The sequence below is a fragment of the Trichosurus vulpecula genome, chromosome 6 (genome assembly GCF_011100635.1).
Source record: "Trichosurus vulpecula isolate mTriVul1 chromosome 6, mTriVul1.pri, whole genome shotgun sequence".
Taxonomy (NCBI): domain Eukaryota; kingdom Metazoa; phylum Chordata; class Mammalia; order Diprotodontia; family Phalangeridae; genus Trichosurus; species Trichosurus vulpecula.
This window is the reverse complement of record NC_050578.1, coordinates 196,634,879-196,657,469: the sequence shown is the minus strand read 5'-3', so window position 1 is coordinate 196,657,469 and position 22,591 is coordinate 196,634,879. Positions and strand designations below refer to the sequence as shown.

The following is a 22,591-nucleotide window of genomic DNA, read 5'->3' as shown; positions in this document are numbered from 1 at the left end:
TTTTCATTCATCTCAATTAGAAAAATTCTGGAGGCAAACAAAGAAAGCATGAAAACAGAAATAGCAACTGCAACTGGAAAAGACATCTATTATTCTGGAATTTACATTATTTGGGATAAAACATACCCATCTTCCAAAAAAAAGTAACAGTGGAGAAAAAAAAGAAATAATTTGTGATCTTCAAATAAAAGGAAGCCTTTTTAAAGTCTTGAAACACTTTCTAAGTATTATTTTTAGTGAGGATAAATGCTTTAAAGATTACAAACTTACTTTTAAAAATTAATAACAATAGCTTCTTTATTCTAGCACTTTTCAGTTATAAATACTTTATAACAGAACCAGAGAATGTTATCATTTCAAAGAACCCCAAAGTTTATCTGCCCTAACCCTTACCTGAAGCATGTATCCCTTTTATAATAAAGCTGGTCATCCATCCTCTATTTAAAGGCCTCCAAAGACAAGGAACTCACTACTACCAAAACTGCATTCCCCCACTGGATCTATTTCTGTTCTCCGTGGGATGCCCCCTTTTTACATGACAACATTCATATATATATATATATATATATATATATATATATATGAAGGCAAAGATAATTTACTTCATAATCTTGCTATGTATTTGTATTTTTTCTATGTACTTTCTATTTTTTAAATTAAATGCTATCCAGTACATATTTTCACTGGACCTCTTTCTATCAAGCAAGAGGAACTGAAAACTCAAAAAAAAACATCTTGTGACTTCTCATTAATTTTTTCAAGGTGGAAATATAAATACCTCTTATCTACTACTGTTCAGGAGTAAAGTACAATCTTTAAAAATCTGAAAAGACATTCTACTTAGAACACCAGTAAAAAAAATTCCAATTTGCAGCTTACTTGTTAGACTAATACGTGATGACCACTGAGTTCATGGAACACAAATTAAAGAATACATTCAAATATAACCTTTAAACCTCTCAATATAAAACATCACTTCCTGTGCAGAGATAGCCCTCCAAGAATAATCAATCACTCCTAAGACGAATATACAGTCAACATCATTAATTGGTGTTGATGCACTCTCTTCTCTGCCCTCATCTGTCATGGAGACTGTTTACAAATCTGAGTTATTAGTCTTTATTTGGGAGAGGATCTGGTTAATATCTTTAAGAGTAGATATCATTCATCCATCCACTATATACTGGAGCCTGATAATACCTACACCCAATAGAAGTCACTGATAACCACATCCTACAGCAGTGAGAACTATAAATCAAGAAAAGTGCAGCTCCCATGCAACCCCAGTTAATTTTTGTTTACAATACATCCACTGAGAATGTTGGCTTGACAGTAAAAAAGCTGGCTGATGGATCTGATAGTGGAGAGGCAAAATACGTTAAGAATTGAAAAATAACAAATGATAAAAAGTCACATACTTACAGAAAAGCGTTCCTTGTATTCATTTTAACACTAATACAGTTAAATTATAATATGTCCAAATGTTTATTTAATGTAATCTTATGACAGTGATTAATATATGCCTCCTTAAGTAAAGTATAATTGTGAATTTGCAACCTAGTGAAAATTTATTATTTCATTGATTTTAACACACACAAAAAACTTCAGCAACACTTCAATATTTAAATGAATTATGATTTTTTCAATGTTGTTACAGCCATCCAGTAAGATTATAATCTATCAATGCCTTGTCATGTTGTGTAATTCTTTCTTGTTCATGGTCTCCTACACATTTGCAAAAGGAGGTTTCCCCAACGTAGACAAAAACAAAACAAATAGAAATCAAGGAAAACATTTAAACACAAAAAAACCACAGGTGTATGTGAAGCCTTCCTTTAAGGTTTTTAACATCATGTCTTGCAAAATGAAGTAAACATAATCTTTAACATTTATAGAGCACTTACCATGAGTCAGGCACTGTGCTATAAGCCCTTTACAGTTACTATCTCATTGGATCCTCACAACCCTAGGAGGGGGAGGTGCTATTATTATCCCCATTTTACAGTTGAGGAAAGTGAGGCAGATAGAGGTGAAGTGACTTGCCCAGGGTCACACAACCAGTAATGGTCTGAGGCAGGATTTAAACTCAGGTCTTCCTGACTCCAGGCCAGGAGCTCTATCTACTTTGCTATCTAGCTGACTCAAAGTAAACAGAACTAGGAAAACAATATACACAAAAACTATAACAATGTACATGGAGAGAACAACAACAAAACAATCAAAACTGAAATTACAAAAACCAACCCTGGCTCCAAATAAGAGATATGAAAAGGCCCCCAAATTGGGGGGCTATGGGTGTGGAAGCCTATACATAATGCCAAGGTTTTTCAATATGTTGGTTAGTTTTGATCAACTATTTTTCTCTCTTTTTCACTGTTATGAGAGATGGCTCTCTGGGAGGGTGAAAAGAGAGAGATGCATTGGTAAATGAAGGAGATGTAAAAACACAGGATACCAAAAAAATTTATTTTAAAAAAAACATTAAATTGAATTTGATTAAAAATTAATTTGAATTAAAAACAAACATTACATGGATACCAGTAAAATTCACTCCTGAATCATGATTGGCCTGTCTCCTTTTTCCAGTCGCACATCTCTTGAACAATACCATTACACTGCTTCATATACACTAGTTGCCATTAGTAAGATGTTTTAATTTATTCATGGCTTCCATACATCTCTCCACTTAGGTCATGGGTCATATTGATTCTTTAGAGGCCACAGTGTTCCATGGTTCCCAGTCATACAGAAATAGTAAAAAAACAGTCCTGTTAAAATGAAGGGTTTTTGTTTCAGGGAAACATTTGGGGTCATCATTAAAAATATTGTGCAATTTTCCAAATGCAATCCAGACTCTTCTCTTTCTCTATTTAATTCTGGGGCCAGTTTACTATTCATTTGAAGCATCTGTCCAAAATATGTATAATGATGGGCTGGCTAAATAAGTTGTCTATGCAACCATATACTGGGGCCTCTGCAACAGGGTACTTGCACATATGAGATTAAAAATTGAAAGTGCAAAAAATTAACACTATTATGCTGACTTTAATACTTTAAGGCTCTGTAGTTTCATTAGTATAAAAATTCTCCACCAACGCAGATCACAACCTTCTGTGCCTAATTAAGATAGTTTTTAGGAGCTGCTAGACTGAAAAAGAAAAGCACCTGATGGCCTGCCTCCTGGTAAGAAGTCTTTCCAAACTTACATAGGCCAGTCTTTGGGTAAGAGACAAGCAGTAATTACCAAGTCTTATACATGAAGTCTTTCCAATTCTGGCATAGCTTAAAGAACCTAGAGTTACTTCCAAACCATGATAAGGCATTCCAAGAGAACTAAAGTGAATGAATATTATTTTACATGATTTAAAAGAAAACGAGAATTTCAAGAAAGCTTTTCAAAGGGTGTCTACTTTTAAAATTGATATAATATTAAAATGGTTGCCATGACAAAGATATCATTCCACTGTATTCAGGGTCTAGTCTTCTACTTTACAATTATGGGAAACACAATATTTCTCAAGATCATCACTATAACATTATGATAATGTGATTTTAGGAGGAACAACTACATTCAACATAGGGTTAGAATAGACGACTTCTCAAATTTTTTATAACTTAGATTTTGTGATTCCATGAGCATGAAACTTAATGTAAGATGGCTCCAATTCAATTGCATTCAAATCAACAAGCATTTCTTAAGTACCTACAATGTGTGCTATTGTAGGTTCTGGGTATACAAAGATAAACATAAAAATTGTTCCCATCCTAGAAGAGCTCATATTTCCAGCTTGAAGCCCTTGTAATGGGATTTATTCTACATAGTAGCATTTTTGCCTCCTCGTATGTTCCCTCTACTAGTTCTGAGAAGTAAAACAAGGGGAAATGTTTTTTTCTGTACATTTTCCCACCAATCAACACTTTCTTCTTTAAAAGAGCAAACAGCACCTCTGAGGTTTTTAAGAAAACCAATCACTCAATTTCATAGACGTAAAAAGCACTTTCTTCAGGGTTTAGGCTTTCTTTCTTTCATTCTTTTTTTAAGAGAGCAGAATGTGTTTTGCCCTTACTAAAAAAAGGGGGGGGGGCGGTTAAAACTGTAGGAAGCTGTGGCAGAGTGGAAAGAATACTACTCTTGAAATAGGAGTACACATGGATTCAATTCCAGGCTTTGTCACTTACTTCTGCTGTGGCTTTGGATAAGTTACTTAAGCTCTCTGGTCATAAATTTTCTCATCTATAAAAGGATCTATAATGCTAGCCAGTAACTAAGAAGAAGGAAAAATAACCTAAGTCAAAATTCACTTCTCTGTCTCTACCTTCTTTCCTTCTAAATCTAAACTATTTGTCTCCCATTTGCCCTGAGCTACTTAGAAAAGTAACCAAATAATGAATACTAAGTAACTACCATAGTGTCACCGTCAGTTCTCTGAGATGACATGGTATCAATAAGCCGTGGCTACAGTAGCACCTCACCTGATTTGTCTTTCCTTGGACCAAAGATACTTAAAACTCAACTCAAATTTTGTAAGAAAAGGAAACACTACCTTTAAATTATATATCACTCCTTTCCTGTTCTCCTACAACATATTTATATTAGCACCTTCCCTTGCACAAAGAAAAGCCAACTCTCTAGTCTTTCTAAGACAAGAAAACTTTTTTAAAATAGAAGTCAGATGCTCACATTCATTCTTTTCACTTCTACACCTATTCTGAAGTAAAATAGTAGAAACAATGGAGGAAAATGTGCAAACAAAACTGTCAAAAGATCAAAGGATCTTTTTTTATAAGATGTGCTCACCTAAAAGAGGTGACTCCAGAAAGACACCATTTTATTACAGTTCCAGTGTTTTAAAGAGACATACACAACTCCACTATCACATTTTTTATAACTGCGAATAAGAATGCACAATTTTCTCCATCTTATATTAGTCCTCTACTTTCACATCAAATCTACACTAAAATTTTAAATATTCACTATGTAGTTATTCCAGTTACTTATATATCAAAAAACTCGTGTGTAAATGACAGCTGGTTGATACATACTGACATTGTACGAGAACACACAGCAACTACAATTCCCTTTGTGATTCTCCCCCTCACAAATACCCCTCCTTCCGATTATCAACTAGGTGGGTACAACTCTGCCAAAAAGCTTGAAGCAATTAATTTTGTGGTGTCCTTTTTGGATGAAACTAGGAAGGACAAATACTCTGGTTGCTTAAAGAGTGAATTGGGAGATGAAATTATCATTACCTTCAACATTTATTGTGAATAGTGCGCACATAAGGAGGGTACTTACAGTCTCACTAGGAATGAGTAGGATTTACTACACAGGCAGAGGAGAAAGGGGGCCTCTGACTCCAGAGCCAAAGCTTCTGTCCACTGGACCAGGCTGCCACCATGGATATAATGTCTTAAAGAGCTACTGTACAAATGGAATCAGAAGAAAAAAAGTCACCCCATTTTTAAGTCACAGGGTCAGGATTTGAATCCCTATCTTTTGAATCCAAATTTAACAAGAGAAATTATAAAAGACAAATCAAGTTTGGGAAATTCACCAGATGTCCAGGGTTGACTTCAAGGTTGCCACCTAGGGTGAATGGGCTAACTGACAGAAACAAGAACAATCTGAAAAAGAAAAGATGCTAGGGAGAATCTTATGAAAAGAAAAGGGTTCAAGGACTTAATATGACTTGAAAAAATCACTAACGTTTCTGAGAATATGAATTTCTCCACCTAAAAAGTAAAAGAACCATGAAAATACTAAAAATGGCACTACTGAAATTAAGTTACTTATTCAATGCCATAACAAACTACCAAAGGATTATATTACACAACTTAAAAATAATAATAAAATTCATCTTAAGAACAGCAGGTCAAGAATTTCAAGGGAACTAAGGAAAAAAGTAGAAAGGAAGGGCAGGCTTGGTAGTACTACAAAGCAGTAATCATCAAAACTATTTAGTGCTAGTTAAAGAGAAGTTGATCAGTGAAATAGAGTAGGCACATAATATTCAGAAACAAACCAATATAATAGCACAGTGTTCAATATACCCAAAGACCCCAATTCCTATTTAACAAAAACTGCTGGGAAACCTTGAAAGTAGTCTGACAGAAATTAGGTTTAAAATATCAGTTCCAAGTAGATAGAAGCTTTAGATATTAAAAGTCATATCACAAACAAAATATGGAAAGGAGAAGGGAAAAGGGAATAAGCATTTAAGCACCTACAGTATGTCAAGTACTATGTTAAATACTTTAAAAATATGAACTCAATGATTCTCACGACAACCTTGAGAAGTAGGCATTATTAATTATCATCTCTATTTTACAACTGAGGAAACTGAGACAGACAGAGCTTTAAGTGACATGTCCAGAGTCAAACAACAAGTATGTATTTGAGACCAGATCTGAACCTAGGACTTCTCTACTCCAGATTGTGCTCCATCCATTGTGCTACCTAACTGCCACACTGAATATGGCTCACATCCATTTCTTCAGGTACAATCCTCTTTTTTCTGTTCTGCTTTACATATGGAAATACTCATTTTATTTAGTGTTTGTCAAGTTTCAGAACAAAAAATAATAAAGAAATCAAAAAATAAGGTGCTTGGATTAGATGGCATCTAAAGTCTTGCCAGCTCTAATTCTGGGATTCCAATTCCAAAATTCTACAGTTCTGTAATCATATTTGAAGTCTTTGCAACATAAAAACATGGCTGCTGGGTGGGAGAAAAAGGAGCCAACTTCTCTTCTCTAAAATTTCACTGCCTCACTGAAGTCTTCCAGACTCAAAAGTGCCAAGGAAGAGAAGTGCCTAAAAAAAGAGAAAGCTGCTCCTTTTGTATACAAACTCAGTTCAGGCTCAGCCCCTCCTAAGTCACCAGTCCTTAGTCTCTTCAAGTAACCAGAAGACTCTACACCACTCTACAATACAGCCCTTCAGTTATGTTGCCAACTATGCCATTTTGTAACAACACTGTTACTTGCAGCTACTGTGGCTATGCAAGGCCAATGGCACCAACACACAAGAGGGCCACTAGTACAGGTTCTTTGAGCTGCTTTTCTAAGGAAAGCAACTTTAAGGGATTAACAATCTCACTTTAATTAAATATACATATATCATTCACTTAGTTCAGGGGAAAAAGTCAGTACCCTGAACTTCAGAACAAATACAAACAGAACTTACAGAGAAAATATAAACAGATCAAAAGACAGGTTTCTGTCTGACCATAGCAATATATACATTACCAGAGAGAGAAGCAGCAGCATCTGGGTTTTCAAAGCCAGGGGTGAAGGTGGGGAGGGGGTCTTTAACTGCTACCCAGAATCTTGTCTGGTCAAATCACACAACACTCTTCCACTGAGTGAACCCCAAAACAAAATGCTAACCTCAGAGCATATATGCCCTGTTTAGGGCCCTGTGGTTTAGTGCCTACTTAGCAAAAGAGTATAGACCTGAGGCTTAGCATCTACTTAGCAAAAGGGTGTGGGAAAGATCTTTAATCACTAGCACCATATCATATATATTGTTTCCAATCAAAGACACTTGATTCAAACAAAGGCAAGACTCAAAGGCACTTGATTGCCTTAGTGCTGAGAAACACTCCAAAAGACAACAAAAAAGTCCCACCTTGCTTGTCATTACACTCTCCAAGTGTTAGACTGGAACCAGACAAGAAATATTTCCTATGTTGTCCATAACCTACCAAAAAAGAGCCTAGTAAGCACAACAGAACATCAGAAAGAAAACAATAAAGCTTGTAACATTCCAGAGTAAGTTTCACAACATGACTAATATGGAAATACATTTTACATAATTGCACACACATAACCTATAGCAAATTGCTTACCATTTTAGGGAAGGGGTAATGAGGGAGTAAGGGAGATAATTTGGAACTCAAAAAAAATCTTAAATGAATGTTAAAAGTTGTCTTTACATGTAATTTGAAAAAAATAAAATACCATTTAAAAGTATAAGAATACCACTATAAACTTACGTTGTGGTTGACATTACTCCTGACACCTAAGCCTAATTTAATAGAACAAAAAAGATCCATTATGAGAGGTAACAGGTAGGATGATCTAAATTGCAAATCCTTTAGCACATTCCATCTTATAATCATTTGCCATTTAGCAAGCTGATGCCACCCACTGCTACCCCCGTGACTAGCAATCTCCTACCACCAATTACTGTCCTGATCTGTGCAATAATTAATCACCAGCTGCCAAAGAGTAAATAAACCACCCCCTCTCCACAGCTCCCGTTCTCTCACAGCCATCCTCCTCAACCCTACCCCCTCCCATGCACCACTAAAACTATGCTTGCCCTTTCTATTGTGGCCTCTTGAATTCGATATCCATAACTAACAAACTTCCCTTCATTCTGTACTTCTCATGTTACATCTTTCAAAACTCAAAGAAACTGGGCTTCCCCCAGACAACACTGAATCCCTGGCTATCTTCTCCAGCACTAGCTGGGCATTCTCCCATTCTACCCCCAATCATGTTGGTCTGGGATGACAGTGAGATTGAAAACTCCTTGCCCTCCATTTCTAAACTCTCCCTTTGCTGCCATCATTTGGCAAATTCTCCTCCTTTGAAGTTTACTCTATAAAAATGTTATTACCCAATCCAGATCTTGGTGCTTACTGTTGACCAACATGGAAGTCATTCTCTCTCCTTTCACAAGGAATTCAATATCTGACTCACTGTCTTCCTCTCCTTTCCAGCTCCTGCCTTTATAGTAGGAGACTTTAACAAACACATTGATGGCTCCCTCATACACCCTAACCCAGGGGTGGGGAACTTGCAGCCTCAAGACCATGTGTGGCCCTCTAGGTCCTCAAGTGCAGCCCTTTGGCTGAAACCAAACTTCACAGAACAAATCCTTTTAATAAAAGGATTTGCTCTGTAAAACGTGGACTCCATCAAAAGGCCACACCCAAGGACCTAAAAGGCCACATGTGGCCTCAAGGCCATAGGTTCTTCACCCTTGCCCTAACCTCTCAGTTACTCAATCTCTCCAAATACCATGATTTATACTTTTCCACTCAACCTCAGTCACAAGGAGATTGTCCGACTCTAGATCTTACTACCATCCCCAAGTTTTCCACTTTAATGATGAAAAAAACTGACCTTTCTCTCATTATCACCTATCATTCGATCCCTCTGTATTTCTTTTGCCTCCTAAATCTATTCTTTGTTATCAATGTGACCTGCAAATCTTTTAGGTTTCAATACTTTCTTAGACGATTACCACTGCTATGACTTCATTTTCATCCCTGCCCAACCTGGACTCTATAGATAAACAGTTCAACTCTACCCTGTCCCCTACTCTTGGATCCCTTGCCCTCTTGTGCTACTGATGCTCATTCTTTAGCAAATGCCAACTTTGTATTATTCCTACCATTCATTTCTTAAGCTTCTACTCACATTACCAAATAGAGCTAGAAGAAGGCATGCAAACGAGCCAATTGAATCCACTACACATTTGTTATTTGACTTCACCTGGGCCCTTACTACAAGACAAATCTTTTAAATCTCCCTAATGGATTTCTGCTCTCACTCCCTTCAGTCTGTCCCAAAATTTTTCTCCCTACACCTGCCACACCTCACCTCTTTTTCATCCACTCACCATTGAACCTCACCTTATACCCTTATTGAGAAAACAGAATCATTGACCATTAGCTCTCTCTTCTTTCCTTCTCTCCATCTCAAAATCTCTTAACATTATCCCTATCTCCTCCTTTACTCCAGTTTCAAATAATGATATGGTTCTTCTCTTCCACAAAGTCAACCCTTCTAAATGTGCCCTTAATCCCACTCCCTCCCATCTTCCTCAGAATGTCCCTTCAATTGTCTCCCACCTCTAACCTTCAATCTCTTCCTATCTACTGGATCCGTTTGCTACAAACATGCTGAATTTCTCCCATCATCAAAAAACCATCACTAGATACCTTACCATCCCCTCAAGCTATTGTTTTTTATCACGCCACCTTTTCTCAGCTAAACTCCTAGGAAAAAGTTGGCCATGGCCTCCACTTCCTCTCACTTCTCAATTCTTTGCAAGCTGACTTCTGACATCACTTATTTGAAACCACTCTCATCAAAATTACCAGTGATCTCTTCATTCCCAAATTTGATAGTCTTTTCTCAAACCTCATTCTTCTGAACCTATCTACTACATTTGACACTGCTGGCCCCCTGTTCCTAGATACTTTCTCTCATCTGAGTTTTCCTAACTACTTTCTCCAGGTGCTCTTCCTACCTGTCTGACCATTTCTCAGCCTCCTTTTCTGACTCATCCATTCATATCACACCCCCAAACTGTGGGTAGACTCCAAAGCTCTGTCATGGCCTTCTTTGCTCTTCTCACTCTACACTTTTTCTCTTGGAGACAACATCAGCTTCCATGGTTTTAAGTTATCATCTCTATGTAAATAATTCATATACACACACACATATATATATATATGTACACACACATATCTATGTCTGTACATGTTTATCTATAGCCCTTTCTCCTAAAATTCAGACCAGTATCACCAACTGCCTACTGGACATTTCAAAATGGCTATGTCAGGGGCAGAGCCAAGATGGTGGCTGGAAAGCAGGGACTCAGAAGACAATTTTAAATATCTCTTTGGAAAAACCACTGATTTGGAAAATAGATCCAAGAGGGACAATTTAAAAATTATTGGACTACCTGAAAGCTATGATCAAAAAACGAGCCTATATATCATCTTTCAAGAAGTTATCAAGGGGAACTACCCTGATATTCTAGAGCCAGAGGGTAAAATAGAAATTGAAAGAATCCACAGATCACCTCCTTAAAAAGATCTCAAAAAGAAAACTCCGAGGAATATTGTCACCAAATTCCAGAGCTCCCAGATCAAGGAGAAAATACTGCAAGCAGCCAGTAAGAAACAATTTGAGTATTGTGGAAACACAATCAGAATAACACAAGATCTAGCAGCTTCCACATTAAGGGATCGAAGGGCTTGGAATACGATATTCCAGAGGTCAATGGAGCTAGGATTAAAACCAAGAATCACCTACCCAGCAAAACTGAGTATCATGCTCCAAGGCAAAATATTGACTTTCAACAAAATAGAGGACTTTCAAGCTTTCTCAGTGAAAAGACCAGAGGTGAATAGAAAATTTGACTTTCAAACACAAGAATCAAGAGAAGCATGAAAAGGTAAACAAGAAAAAGAAATCACAAGGGAATTACTAAAGTTGAACTGTTTTGTTTACATTCCTACATGGAAAGATGATGTGTATGATTCATGAGACCTCAGTATTAGGGTAGCTGAAGGGAATATGCATATATGTGTATGTGTGTGTATGTGTGTGTATGTATGTGTGTGTGTATGTACGTATATATGTATGTGTGTGAATATATATATATACACACACACACAGAGGGCACATAGTGAGTTGAATATGAAGGGATGATATCTAAAAAAATAATAGCAAATTAAGGGATGAGAGAGGAATATATTGAGACAGGGAGAAAGGGAGAGATAGAATGGGGTAAATTATCTTACATAAAAGTGGCAAGAAAAAGCGGCTCTGTTGGAAGGGAAGAGGGGGCAGGTGAGGGGGAATGAGTCAATCTTGCTCTCATCAGATTTGACCTGAGGAGAGAATAACATACACACTCAATTGGGTATCTTATCCCACAGGAAAGAAGTAGGAAGAAAATAAAAAAGGGGGGAAAACAGAAGGGAGGGCAGATAGGGGGAGGAGGTAATCAAAAACAAACACTTTTGAAAAGGGACAGGGTCAAGGGAGAAAATTCAATAAAGGGGGATAGGTTAGGAAGGAGCAAAATATAGTTAGTCTTTCACAACATGAATATTCTGGAAGGGTTTTACATAATGATACACATGTGGCCTATGTTGAATTGCTTGCCTCCTTAGGGAGGGTGGGTGGGGAGGGAAGAGGGGAGAGAATTTGGAACTCAAAGTTTTAAAAACAGATGTCCAAAAACAAAAAAAAAAGTTTTTGCATGCAACTAGGAAATAAGATATACAGGCAATGGGGAGTAGAAATTTGTCTTGCCCTACAAGAAAGGAAAGGAAAAAGGGATGTAAGGGGAGTGGGGTGACAGAAGGGAGGGCTGACTGGGGAATGGGGCAACCAGAATATACGCCATCATGGAGTGCACAGGAGGGTGGAAATGGGGAGAAAATTTGTAATTCAAACTCTTGTGAAAATCAATGCTGAAAACTAAATATATTAAATAAATTAAATAAATTTTTAAAAATGCACATCTCATACATATCACAAACTCAGTATATTCAAAAAGTCTCTATTACTATTCAAACCTACCCCTCTTCCAGTCTATGTCAAGGTTACCACCATCCTTCTAGTCTCTCACCTTCACAACCTGAGTATTATCCTCAACTCCTCATTCTCATTCACTCCATATATCTAATTAATTGACAAATCTTGCCATTTCTAATTCCACAAAATCTCTCACTTGCATTCCCTTCTCCTGACTTACTCAGCCACCACCTTAGTTCAGGTCCTCATCACCTCTCACCTGGATTTATTTCTGACCTTCTAATTGGTCTGCCTACTTTAAGTCTCTCTCTTCTTCAATCCATTCTCCACTCAGCTGCCAAAGTAACTTTCCTTAAGCACATTTCGCTCCTCCTTTCAAACTTCAGTGGCTCCCTATTGCCTTGAGGATCAAATATAAATGCCATCACTTGGCTTTGAAAGCTCAACTTGTCTTTCCAGCCTCATAACACACCATTTCCCTTCTTGCCCTATACAACTCATCCAAACTGGACTTCACTCTGCTCCTCACATACAGCATTACAGCTCCCAACTCTAATCTGGATCTTTTCACTATCTCCAATATCTAGAATACATTCCATCAATTTTATCTGGTAGAATCCCTTACTTCCTTCAAGAACCAGCTAAAGGACTATCTTCTATGAAGAGAGCACATGAAGCCTTCCCTGACCCCCTCCAACCACCAACTTCCTGAATCCCTCAGCTAGCATATATTTTGTATTTTATTCTGTATATATTTATATATGTGTATACTGTCTCCCCCAACAGAAGCTCCTTGAGAGCAGTCCCTGCTTCCTTATTATCTTTACATCCCCAATGCCTAGCACATTGCCTGGCAATAAGTTGATGCTCAATAAATGTTTGCTGATTGATTGGTTACTACCAATGGCTGGGTGGGAGACTAGGGGGATTACCAAGTGCCAATTCTATAAATTCTAACCACAACAGAATGCATAAATATCAAAATATACTTCAGTCACAAGGAAAAATACCAGATCAAAATAGTATTATGTACTAATGTGCAAGGCATACACAAGAGGAATAGGGAGGGACCTGTGATTTTATTGGTACAGAGAATCCCAGGTGAGGGAATTCCCTTTCCCAATACCAGCAATTTTTCTGCAACTTAAGTCTTGGAAAACTGCCTAGAGCAATGAGAAGTTACATGACTCAGCCAGAATCACACAAGTGCATGCCTGAGGCTGGAGTTGAACTCAGATCTTCCTATAAGACAGTTCACTATCTATACTACCAAATTGCCTCTCATGGAGAATACAAAGAGTACATCAAGGTCCCTTGTCCTCAAGAAACTTATCTAGATGGTAGTACACTGGATAGAGAGCTGGTCCTAGAATCAGAACCCCTCCCCACAAGAAAAAATCACCAGGCCCTATCCAGGTACTAGAAAAGTATAAGAAATACAAGTCATTCCCCAAATGATAAATGGTCAAAGGATATGAACAGACAGTTTTCACATGAAGAAATTAAAGCTATCTACAGTCATATGAAAAAAAATGCTCTAAATCACTATTAATTAGAGAAATGCAAATCAAAACAACTCTGAGGTACCACATCACACCCATCAGACTTGGCTAACATAACAAAATAGGAAAACGATAAATGCTGGAGAAGATGTGGGAAAACTGGAACACTAATGCATTGTTGATGGAGTTGTGAATTGATCCTACCACTGTGGAGAGCAATTTGGAACTATGCCCAAAGGGCTATAAAACTGTGCATTTGATCCAGCAATACCACTTCTAGGTCTGTATCCCAAAGAGATCATAAAAATGAGAAAAGAACACACATGTACAAAAATATTTATAGCAGCTCTTTTTGTGGTGGCCAAGAATTGGAAATTGAGGTGATGCCCATCAACTAGGGAATGGCTGAATAAGTTGTGGTATATTAATGCAATGGAATACTATTGTGCTATAAGAAATGCAGAGCAGATGGACTTCAGAAAAACCTGAAAAGACTTATACGAACTGATGCTGAGTGAAGGGAGCAGAATCAGGAGAACATTGTACACAATAAAAGCCACATCATGAGATGACTAACTTTCACCAGACTTCAGCAATGCAAGGATTTAAGACAACTCCAAAAAACTCATGATAGAAAATGCTGTCCACATCCAGAGAAAGAACTATGGAGTCCAAACGCAGATCAGAGCATACTATTTATTCTCTTTTTTTTATTGTTGTTTTTTTGGTTTCTTTCTTCTTCCTTGTAGTTCCTCCCATTGGTCCTAATTCTTCTTTACAACATGACTAATGTGAAAGTATTTTAATGTGAATGTATATGTAGAGCCTACATCAGACTGCATTCCCTTTTGGGGAAGGTGCAGGGGAGGGAAGGGGAGAAAATTTAAAACTCAAAAGCATATGGAAGTGAATGTTGAAAAACAAATAAGTAAATTTTAAAAAGAAGCAATTTCTGGAGGAACCACCTGTTTAATCATTATCATCATCAGACATTTACTGAGCATCTATTATTTCTAAGGTTACTGTGCTAGTCCCTGAGAGCATAAAAGATTGTATTGTTATTTTTAAAGCAATGTTGATATTTAACATGAATTATTTAAAAATGTATTGCTTTTTAAAGTATTTATATAGTACTTCTTTAAGGTCTGCAAAGCACTCATCTCTTTTGATCTTTGTCAAAGTCAAGGTCCTTACCCTGGAAGGCACTATAGTACAGTCTTGTTTGGTGAAATGGGATATATACATAAAAAGTAACATACAGTAGCATATGCTAAGTAACAGAGTAAAAGGCAATCAGAGGTATGGGATTCCAAGGAAGGGCAAGGAAAATCAACCTAATAGAGGAAACAGAACCTGGGCTGGGCCTTGAACAAAACCTAAGATTTACACAAGTGGAGAGGAGGTGACAGAGCTCCAAGTAGACAAAACCATGTAAGCAAAAGTAAAGAGACATGAATGAACCTGGGAAATTAATAAAGCAATGAGGAAATCAATTGTCTAGAGCAAATGGTTTATGCCATTTTTTTCTCTGACTTATCCATGTAATCATGTAAACATGTTTAATTAGGCTAAAAATTCCTGCCTACTATTACCAATGTTTCCTAGTACCTACGAAATATATTAGCTTTTAACACTTATTTTCTAGAATTCAGGCTGCCAAGAACAGTATAAATTAAATACAAACCACGCTTGGAAAACCTGATTCTGTTTCAATAGTGATGAAAACAGAATAAAGCTATATGTGGTTTTCCATGTTTCTACTGCTTTAAGTCCAACTGTCTACATTTTTCATATAAAATTAATTTTCCTTTAAGAAAAAGATATGCACATTCTAACATAACCTCAGGTTTGAAATTCAAATCACACATTATTCAGGAAACTCAGAGCTATGGTCCTAATTACTTTAATTGAAGGATCTTTCATTACAAGAACATGGGATATTAGGCATAATGACAGACTATGCAGTAAATTAGTAGAAAGGGACTGAATTTTCTTCTAGAATCTCTTCATTTAACATAGTGCCATTCTATGTGACTGCATGCTTTGTTATATGATCTCAAACTGAAAGACCCTATTGTAATACACACAAGAAAGGGGTTACAGCTAACACAGCTATGGGAAAATGCTGGACTTTTGTGCATTCTCAAACAATATATAAGTGTATTTTTGCATAAATTCACATTCATTGTATAAATATTTGTTTTTAAAACCTGGGAATCGCAACACCAGAATAGACCAATGGTCCATCTAGTCTGATATCCTGTCTTTGACAGTGACCAATGCTTAGATGCCTCAGAGCACAGCATAAATAAATAAGATAATATATATAAATAACTGTGCCAATGCACCCTGAAAGAGGAGGGAATATTTATCCCTTACCCAGATGGTGATCAGATTATGAGAACAATTAAAACAAAACTCTCCCTAGTCTTCATCCTCTGAACATTTTCCCAAAAGATTACAGAAAAGGGTTCTACTGCACTACAAGTTCAGTCATACATAATGACTGAGGCTGGGACTATGAGAAGATGGCCTAAAGTGGAGACTGGCATGCTGACAGGATAAAGAAAAAGTCATCTAAACTTACTATCATTTTTAAAATGTAGGGACAGCTAGGTGGTGCAGTGGGTAGAACACCAGCCCTGAAGTGAGGAGGACCTGAGTTCAAATTTGGCCTTAGATACTTACTAGTTGTGTGACCCCAGGCAAGTCACTTACCCCGGATTGCCTCAAAATAAATTAATAAAAGGGACTGTAGTAAACTGATTAACAATCATTTTACTCAGTTATAAAAAAGGTTCCAGAGAAAGCAGATGGAGGAAGAATACAAATAGTACCTGTATAATGCAAAGAAAACTGGCTAAAGTTTTATAAAAACAACAAAATTTTCTACCCAAATCAAACCATGACAGGATGGGCAAAATTATTTTCTAGAAAGCAAATTTTTATCTCAATTATGGGAAGTTCTTATGTTAGAAATAAAATAAATTTTCTCTCCATTTTCTCCTACCCCATTTTAATGTACCTATATCTATCTAAATTCACAGAATAATAAAAACAGGAGGAACTTAGGTCCTGTCTTCAGAAAGAACTGTACTTGCACCACTCCACAACAAATAACTTACTTTTTTAAAAAGGCCTTTGGAGAAGATAATTCTCTTGGTAACATACTCAAATATTTAACAACTCTCACTGGCAGGAAATATTTCCTTACACCTAAACCTAATTCCCTCATGCTAAAATTTCTTCTTGTTCTAACTTCAAGTGAGATGGAGAGCAACAGGCCACTGTCCTCTCAAAATTAAACCTTGAACAACTACATTATAGTCTTCACCCTTAAACTCTTTCTCTAGCGTCTCAGGTTTCAGGACATGGAATATGATAGCACTCTACTGCTGAGTATAAAAGAGAAAATAGCTTCGAATTCCCACATACCACATTTCAACCTTGAAAATAATTTCCAAAAAATTATTTAGCCAGAATTTTCATCTTCCAATGCAGTATATCACCACTTGCTCCTGCACCCAGAATAATCCACTTGCAGAAGAATGATCTAGTATTTTAATACAAATTCCCCAAAATTTACCAAAGAAAACAATGAAAATGTGGGAAAACAGTATGTATCAGACCTCCAAATGTAACTACCTCCTTCCCTAAGGCAAAGAATCACTTCTGAAATGAAATCTTTCAAAAACTCTCTGAGGCAGAGTATACAAGCTGTCAGGCAGTCACAAAATCTGCACCTCTGTTGCTGTTCTTAATAGTCCATATTGCATGTTCAGAACTCAGGAAGCCTAAGTGAACACTGTCAGTACTGCACTTACCTTAACAGAATTGGTTAAAGTAGTCATGACATGATCAACCAACCATAACAGTTGCTGAAAAAACTGTACACATCAAAGGATATTTTCAGTTCTTACAATCCGAAAATTGTATGAAGGTTATATTTCTATAAAGGTATCCAAGTATCTTAACTATTCTTTCATAAATAAAACTATTGGTTTTGCTGTACTTATTATAAGTAAAGAAAATGTTATTATATATAAATTAGTATTTAAAAATCACTTACTTTTATTGCCCACCAAGGACACCAATGGCTGTGTTTCTGACTCTTCATTCACTTTCTTCACCATGTTATACCAGTCTTCTAAATTCTCAAAGCTTTGGTAATTTGTAATGTCATATACCAAGAGAACTCCCTGTTGCAAAAGAGTTACAGCATATTTATAAACTATGAATTGTCAGTAGATAAGCAAGATACATTAAAGTTATTCCTAACAAGTTGACTTCTACAGGATCTCAGATGTCACCATACAAAAGTTCCAGGAAAGATTTTAAACCGAATACAGTCCAAGTGAGCACCTACTACTGCATAATCCTGAATTATTTTAAGAACATAGATTTAGAGCTATATAAGACCTTCAGAGGTTATCTAAGTAACACATTTTACAGATGAGGAAACCGAAATCCAAGGATGTTAAGTGACTTTCTCAAAGTCACAAAGGTGTGACAAAATACTATACAGATAAAAGTATGGATTACATGGATTTTACAAAAAGTACATAAAGATTGTCCACTTTATAAGATTCTTAGAATGTCTGTTAAACTACAGTAAAATGAGTAAAATATGGGGACAGAGCCAAGATGGCAGCTGAAAAGCAGGGACTAGCGTGAGCTCCCCCTGAGTCCTTCCAAAAACCTATAAAAATGGCTTTGAACCAATTCTAGAACTGCAGAACCCACAAAATAGCAGACAGAAGCAGGGCTCCGGCCCAAGACAGCCTGGATGGTCTCTGGGTGAGGTCTATCCCGCACAGAGCTGGGAGCAGAGCAGGGCGGAGCGGAGCAGAGCACAGCCCAGCATGGGCAATGCAGACCAACCAGACCAGGAGGCAGGCAGAGCGTGCCCTAGCGCCCTGAATCAGTGAGCTGCAGCAGTTACCAGACTTCTCAACCCACAAACACCAAAGACAACAAGCTTGGAACATAGTACTCTTTAGTCTACAAGCAGTCATACCCCGCTGAAAAACTCAAGGGTCAAGTTAGTTGGTTGGGAATATGGCCAGGCAGCAAAAACGCACTCAGATTCAGTCTCAGACTTTGGAATCTTACTTTGGTGACAAAGAAGACCAAAACATACAGCCAAAAGAAGTCAAAAAAGTCAGAGCCTACAACGAAAGCCTCCAAGAAAAACATGAACTGGTCTCAGGCCATGGAAGAGCTCAAAAAGATTTGGAAAAGCAAGTTAGAGAAGTAGAGGAAAAATTGGGAAGAGAAATGAGAAGGATGTGAGAAAACCATGAAAAACAAGTCAATGACTTGCTAAAGGAGACCCAAAAAAAATGCTGAAATATATACTGAAGAAAACAACACCTTAAAAAATAGACTAACTCAAGTGGCAAAAGAGCTCCAAAAAGCCAATGAGGAGAACAATGCCTTGAAAGGCACAATTAGCCAAATGGAAAAGTAGGTCCAAAAGACCACTGAAGAAAATACTACCTGAAAAATTAGACTGGAGCAAGTGGAAGCTAGTGACTTGATGAGAAATCAAGATATTATAAAACAGAACCAAAGGAATGAAAAAATGGAGGACAATGTAAAATATCTCATTGGAAAAACCACTGACCTGGAAAATAGATCCAGGAGAGACAATTTAAAAATTATTGGACTACCTGAAAGCCATGATCAAAAAAAGAGCCTAGATATCATCTCTCAAGAAATTATCAAGGAGAACTGCCCTGATATTCTAGAGCCAGAGGGCAAAATAGAAATTGAAAGAATCCACAGATCACCTCCTCAAATAGATCCAAAAAAGAAATCTCCTAGGAATATTGTCGCCAAATTCCAGAGCTCCCAGATCAAGGAGAAAATACTGCAAGCAGCCAGAAAGAAACAATTTGAGTACTGTGGAAACACAATCAGAATAACACAAGATCTAGCAGCTTCTACATTAAGAGATCGAAGGGCTTGGAATACGATATTCCGGAGGTCAATGGAGCTAGGATTAAAACCAAGAATCACTTACCCAGTAAAACTGAGTATCATGCTCCAAGGCAAAATATTGACTTTCAATAAAATAGAGGACTTTCAAGCTTTCACAGTGAAAAGCCCAGAGCTGAATAGAAAATTTGACTTTCAAACACAAGAATCAAGAGAAGCATGAAAAGGTAATTAAGAAAAAGAACAAGAAAAAGAAATTGCAAGGGACTTACTAAAGTTGAACTGTTTTGTTTACATTCCTACATGGAAAGATGATGTGTATGATTCATGAAACCTCAGTATTAGGGTAGCTAGCTGAAGGGAATATGCATATATATATGTGTGTGTGTGTGTGTGTGTGTGTATGTATATGTGAGTGTGTATGTATGTATATATGTATGTGTATATATATATATATATATATATATATATATAGAGAGAGAGAGAGAGAGAGAGAGAGAGAGAGAGAGAGAGCGAGCAGGCACAGGGTGAGTTGAAGATGAAGGGAAGATATCTAAAAGAAATAACATAAAATTAAGGGATGACAGAGGAATATATTGAGAGAGCAAGATAGGGAGAGACAGAATGGGGTAAATTATCTCGCATAAAAGTGGCAAGAAAAAGCAGTTCTGTAGGAAGAGAAGATAAGTCAGGTTAGGGGGAATGAGTGAATCTTGCTCTCATCAGATTTGACCTGAAGAGGGAATACCATACATACTCAATTGGGTATCTTATCCCACAGGAAAGAAGGAGGAAGAAGTAGATAAAAAAAAAGGGGAGATGATAGAAGGGAGGGCAGATGTGGGTGGAGGTAATCAAAAACAAACACTTTCGAAAGGGGACAGGGTCAAGGGAGAAAATTCAATAAAGGGGGATAGGTTAGGAAGGAGCAAAATATAATGAGTCTTTCACAACATGAGTATTGTGGAAGGGTTATACATAATGATACACATGTGGCCTATGTTGAATTGCTTGACTTCTTAGGGAGGGTAGGTGGGAATGGAAGAGGGGAGAGAATTTGGAACTCAAAGTTTTAAAAACAGATGTTCAAAAACAAAAAAAAAAAAGTTTTTGCATGCAACTAGAAAATAAGATACACAGGCAATGAGCCATAGAAATTTATCTTGCCCTACAAGAAAGAAAGGGAAAAGGGGACGGAAGGGGAGTAGGGTGACAGAAGGGAGGGCTGACTGGGGAACAGAGCAACCAGAATACATGCCATCTGGGATGGGAGGGAGGGTAGAAATGGGGAGAAAATTTGTAATTCAAACTCTTGTGAAAATCAATGCTGAAAACTAAATATATTAAATTAAAAAAATGAGTAAAATATGCAAAGAAGTAAACGAATATACACTTCATACAGCTAAATGTCAAAACTACCCAACAAATAACTATCTGCTGATGGTATTTTAAACATCTCCCATGGCTGAATAGTCCATAAATTCCCTCAGCAATCTATTTCAGTGACTAAATTTTTTTATTTGCCATTTAAGCCAATTTTTGTTTGATCCTCTGCTTATGGCAAATAACCTCATACCTTCCACCTCAGCAAACCTTCACGCACATACACACACACACACACACACACACACACACACACACACCCGTGATGATAAGTCTTCATTTTTCCAGAGTAAACAAAAACTTGATTCCTTAATCTTTCCTAAAAGGTCCTATTTTCCTTCTCTTTAGTCACTTCTATTGTTTCTTCCCAAAACCATCTCGTTTTTCTATATCCTCTTTCAAAGAAGAGATATAATTTTCTAATAGCTATCTAAACAATCCAAAGTTTCCTGGATCTTCCTTATCACATCCCTTAATATATCCCATCATTATGCATGCATGTATAGATATATTACTGACTCCTATCCAACTCGTTGTCAAATACCTCGCAGTGGTGACTCTACTCATAATGCAAGCTCCATGACTGGTCCTCAGTGGCTCATGTTTTTTTTCTGCAATATATGTGTCTAATTAGCACTTCCTAATTCTATAACTGTGTTTGTCTTTTGTTAACTTTAGGCATTCAAGTATACCCTGAATTTCCACCTTATCTATACTGTTTCTGATGGACTATTTTACTACATCAGCTATCTAATCTATTTCTGGCTTCCATTTTATTTAAAAAATAATACACAAGGTGGAGTGCTCTAACATATAATGAACACACACTCTCAGTGGTAAAGATCAGTGATAACCTCAAAATACGTATTAGCTTTCAAAATAATCTCCTTCTTTTTGCCACCAATTTTTGTTTTATTAACTTAGGAACTTCTTCCCAGTTCATCAGTCTCTCCAACTCCTATGATCTGCACATGCACTCTAATTCAATCACACAAAAGGATATTCATTCCTTTGATCTCAATGTCATCCACAAGCATTTTAATTCTACAATAAATACATCTGTCTGAATTTTCTTTCTCTGATCAGAAGATCACAGACATAAAGCTGGAAAGGTTGAACTTTCAAGATAACACAGGTAGTAATTGTCAAGAGATGGAATTCGAACCCAGATCCTCTGCCTCTAAACCCACTGCTTTTTCTACTGTCTTTCCATTTCTCCCGGTGTTTCATTCACCCCTACTAAGCCTCTCCTCCTTACTCATAGCAATTTCCAATCACTCTACCCCTCTTTGCCAGGCCAGACAACTCTTTCATTTCTTTTTTCATTCCGGTTCTTGCCTCAAGTTCATACCTTCAAATCTTGGTCATTTATTTAACTGGTTCAACTTTACACTTGCCCTTGAACCAGGCCTGAATGTCTAACCCTCTGTCCTATCCCCCATTCATCCCTTTCCAAATCTAAACTTTGGACT

The 22,591-nt window shown here is 37.1% G+C and overlaps 1 protein-coding gene across 2 annotated transcripts in view; it reads right to left on the bottom strand.

Moving 5' to 3' along the window:
* RAB28 (RAB28, member RAS oncogene family) overlaps positions 1-22,591 on the bottom strand; it is a 129,627-nt gene that overhangs the window by 83,219 nt on the left and 23,817 nt on the right. For both annotated transcript variants that reach the window (XM_036765545.1, XM_036765544.1), the window contains exon 4: positions 17,866-17,995. In XM_036765545.1, coding sequence (XP_036621440.1) covers positions 17,866-17,995 — 130 coding nt within the window. The remainder of the gene's footprint in view (positions 1-17,865; positions 17,996-22,591) is intronic.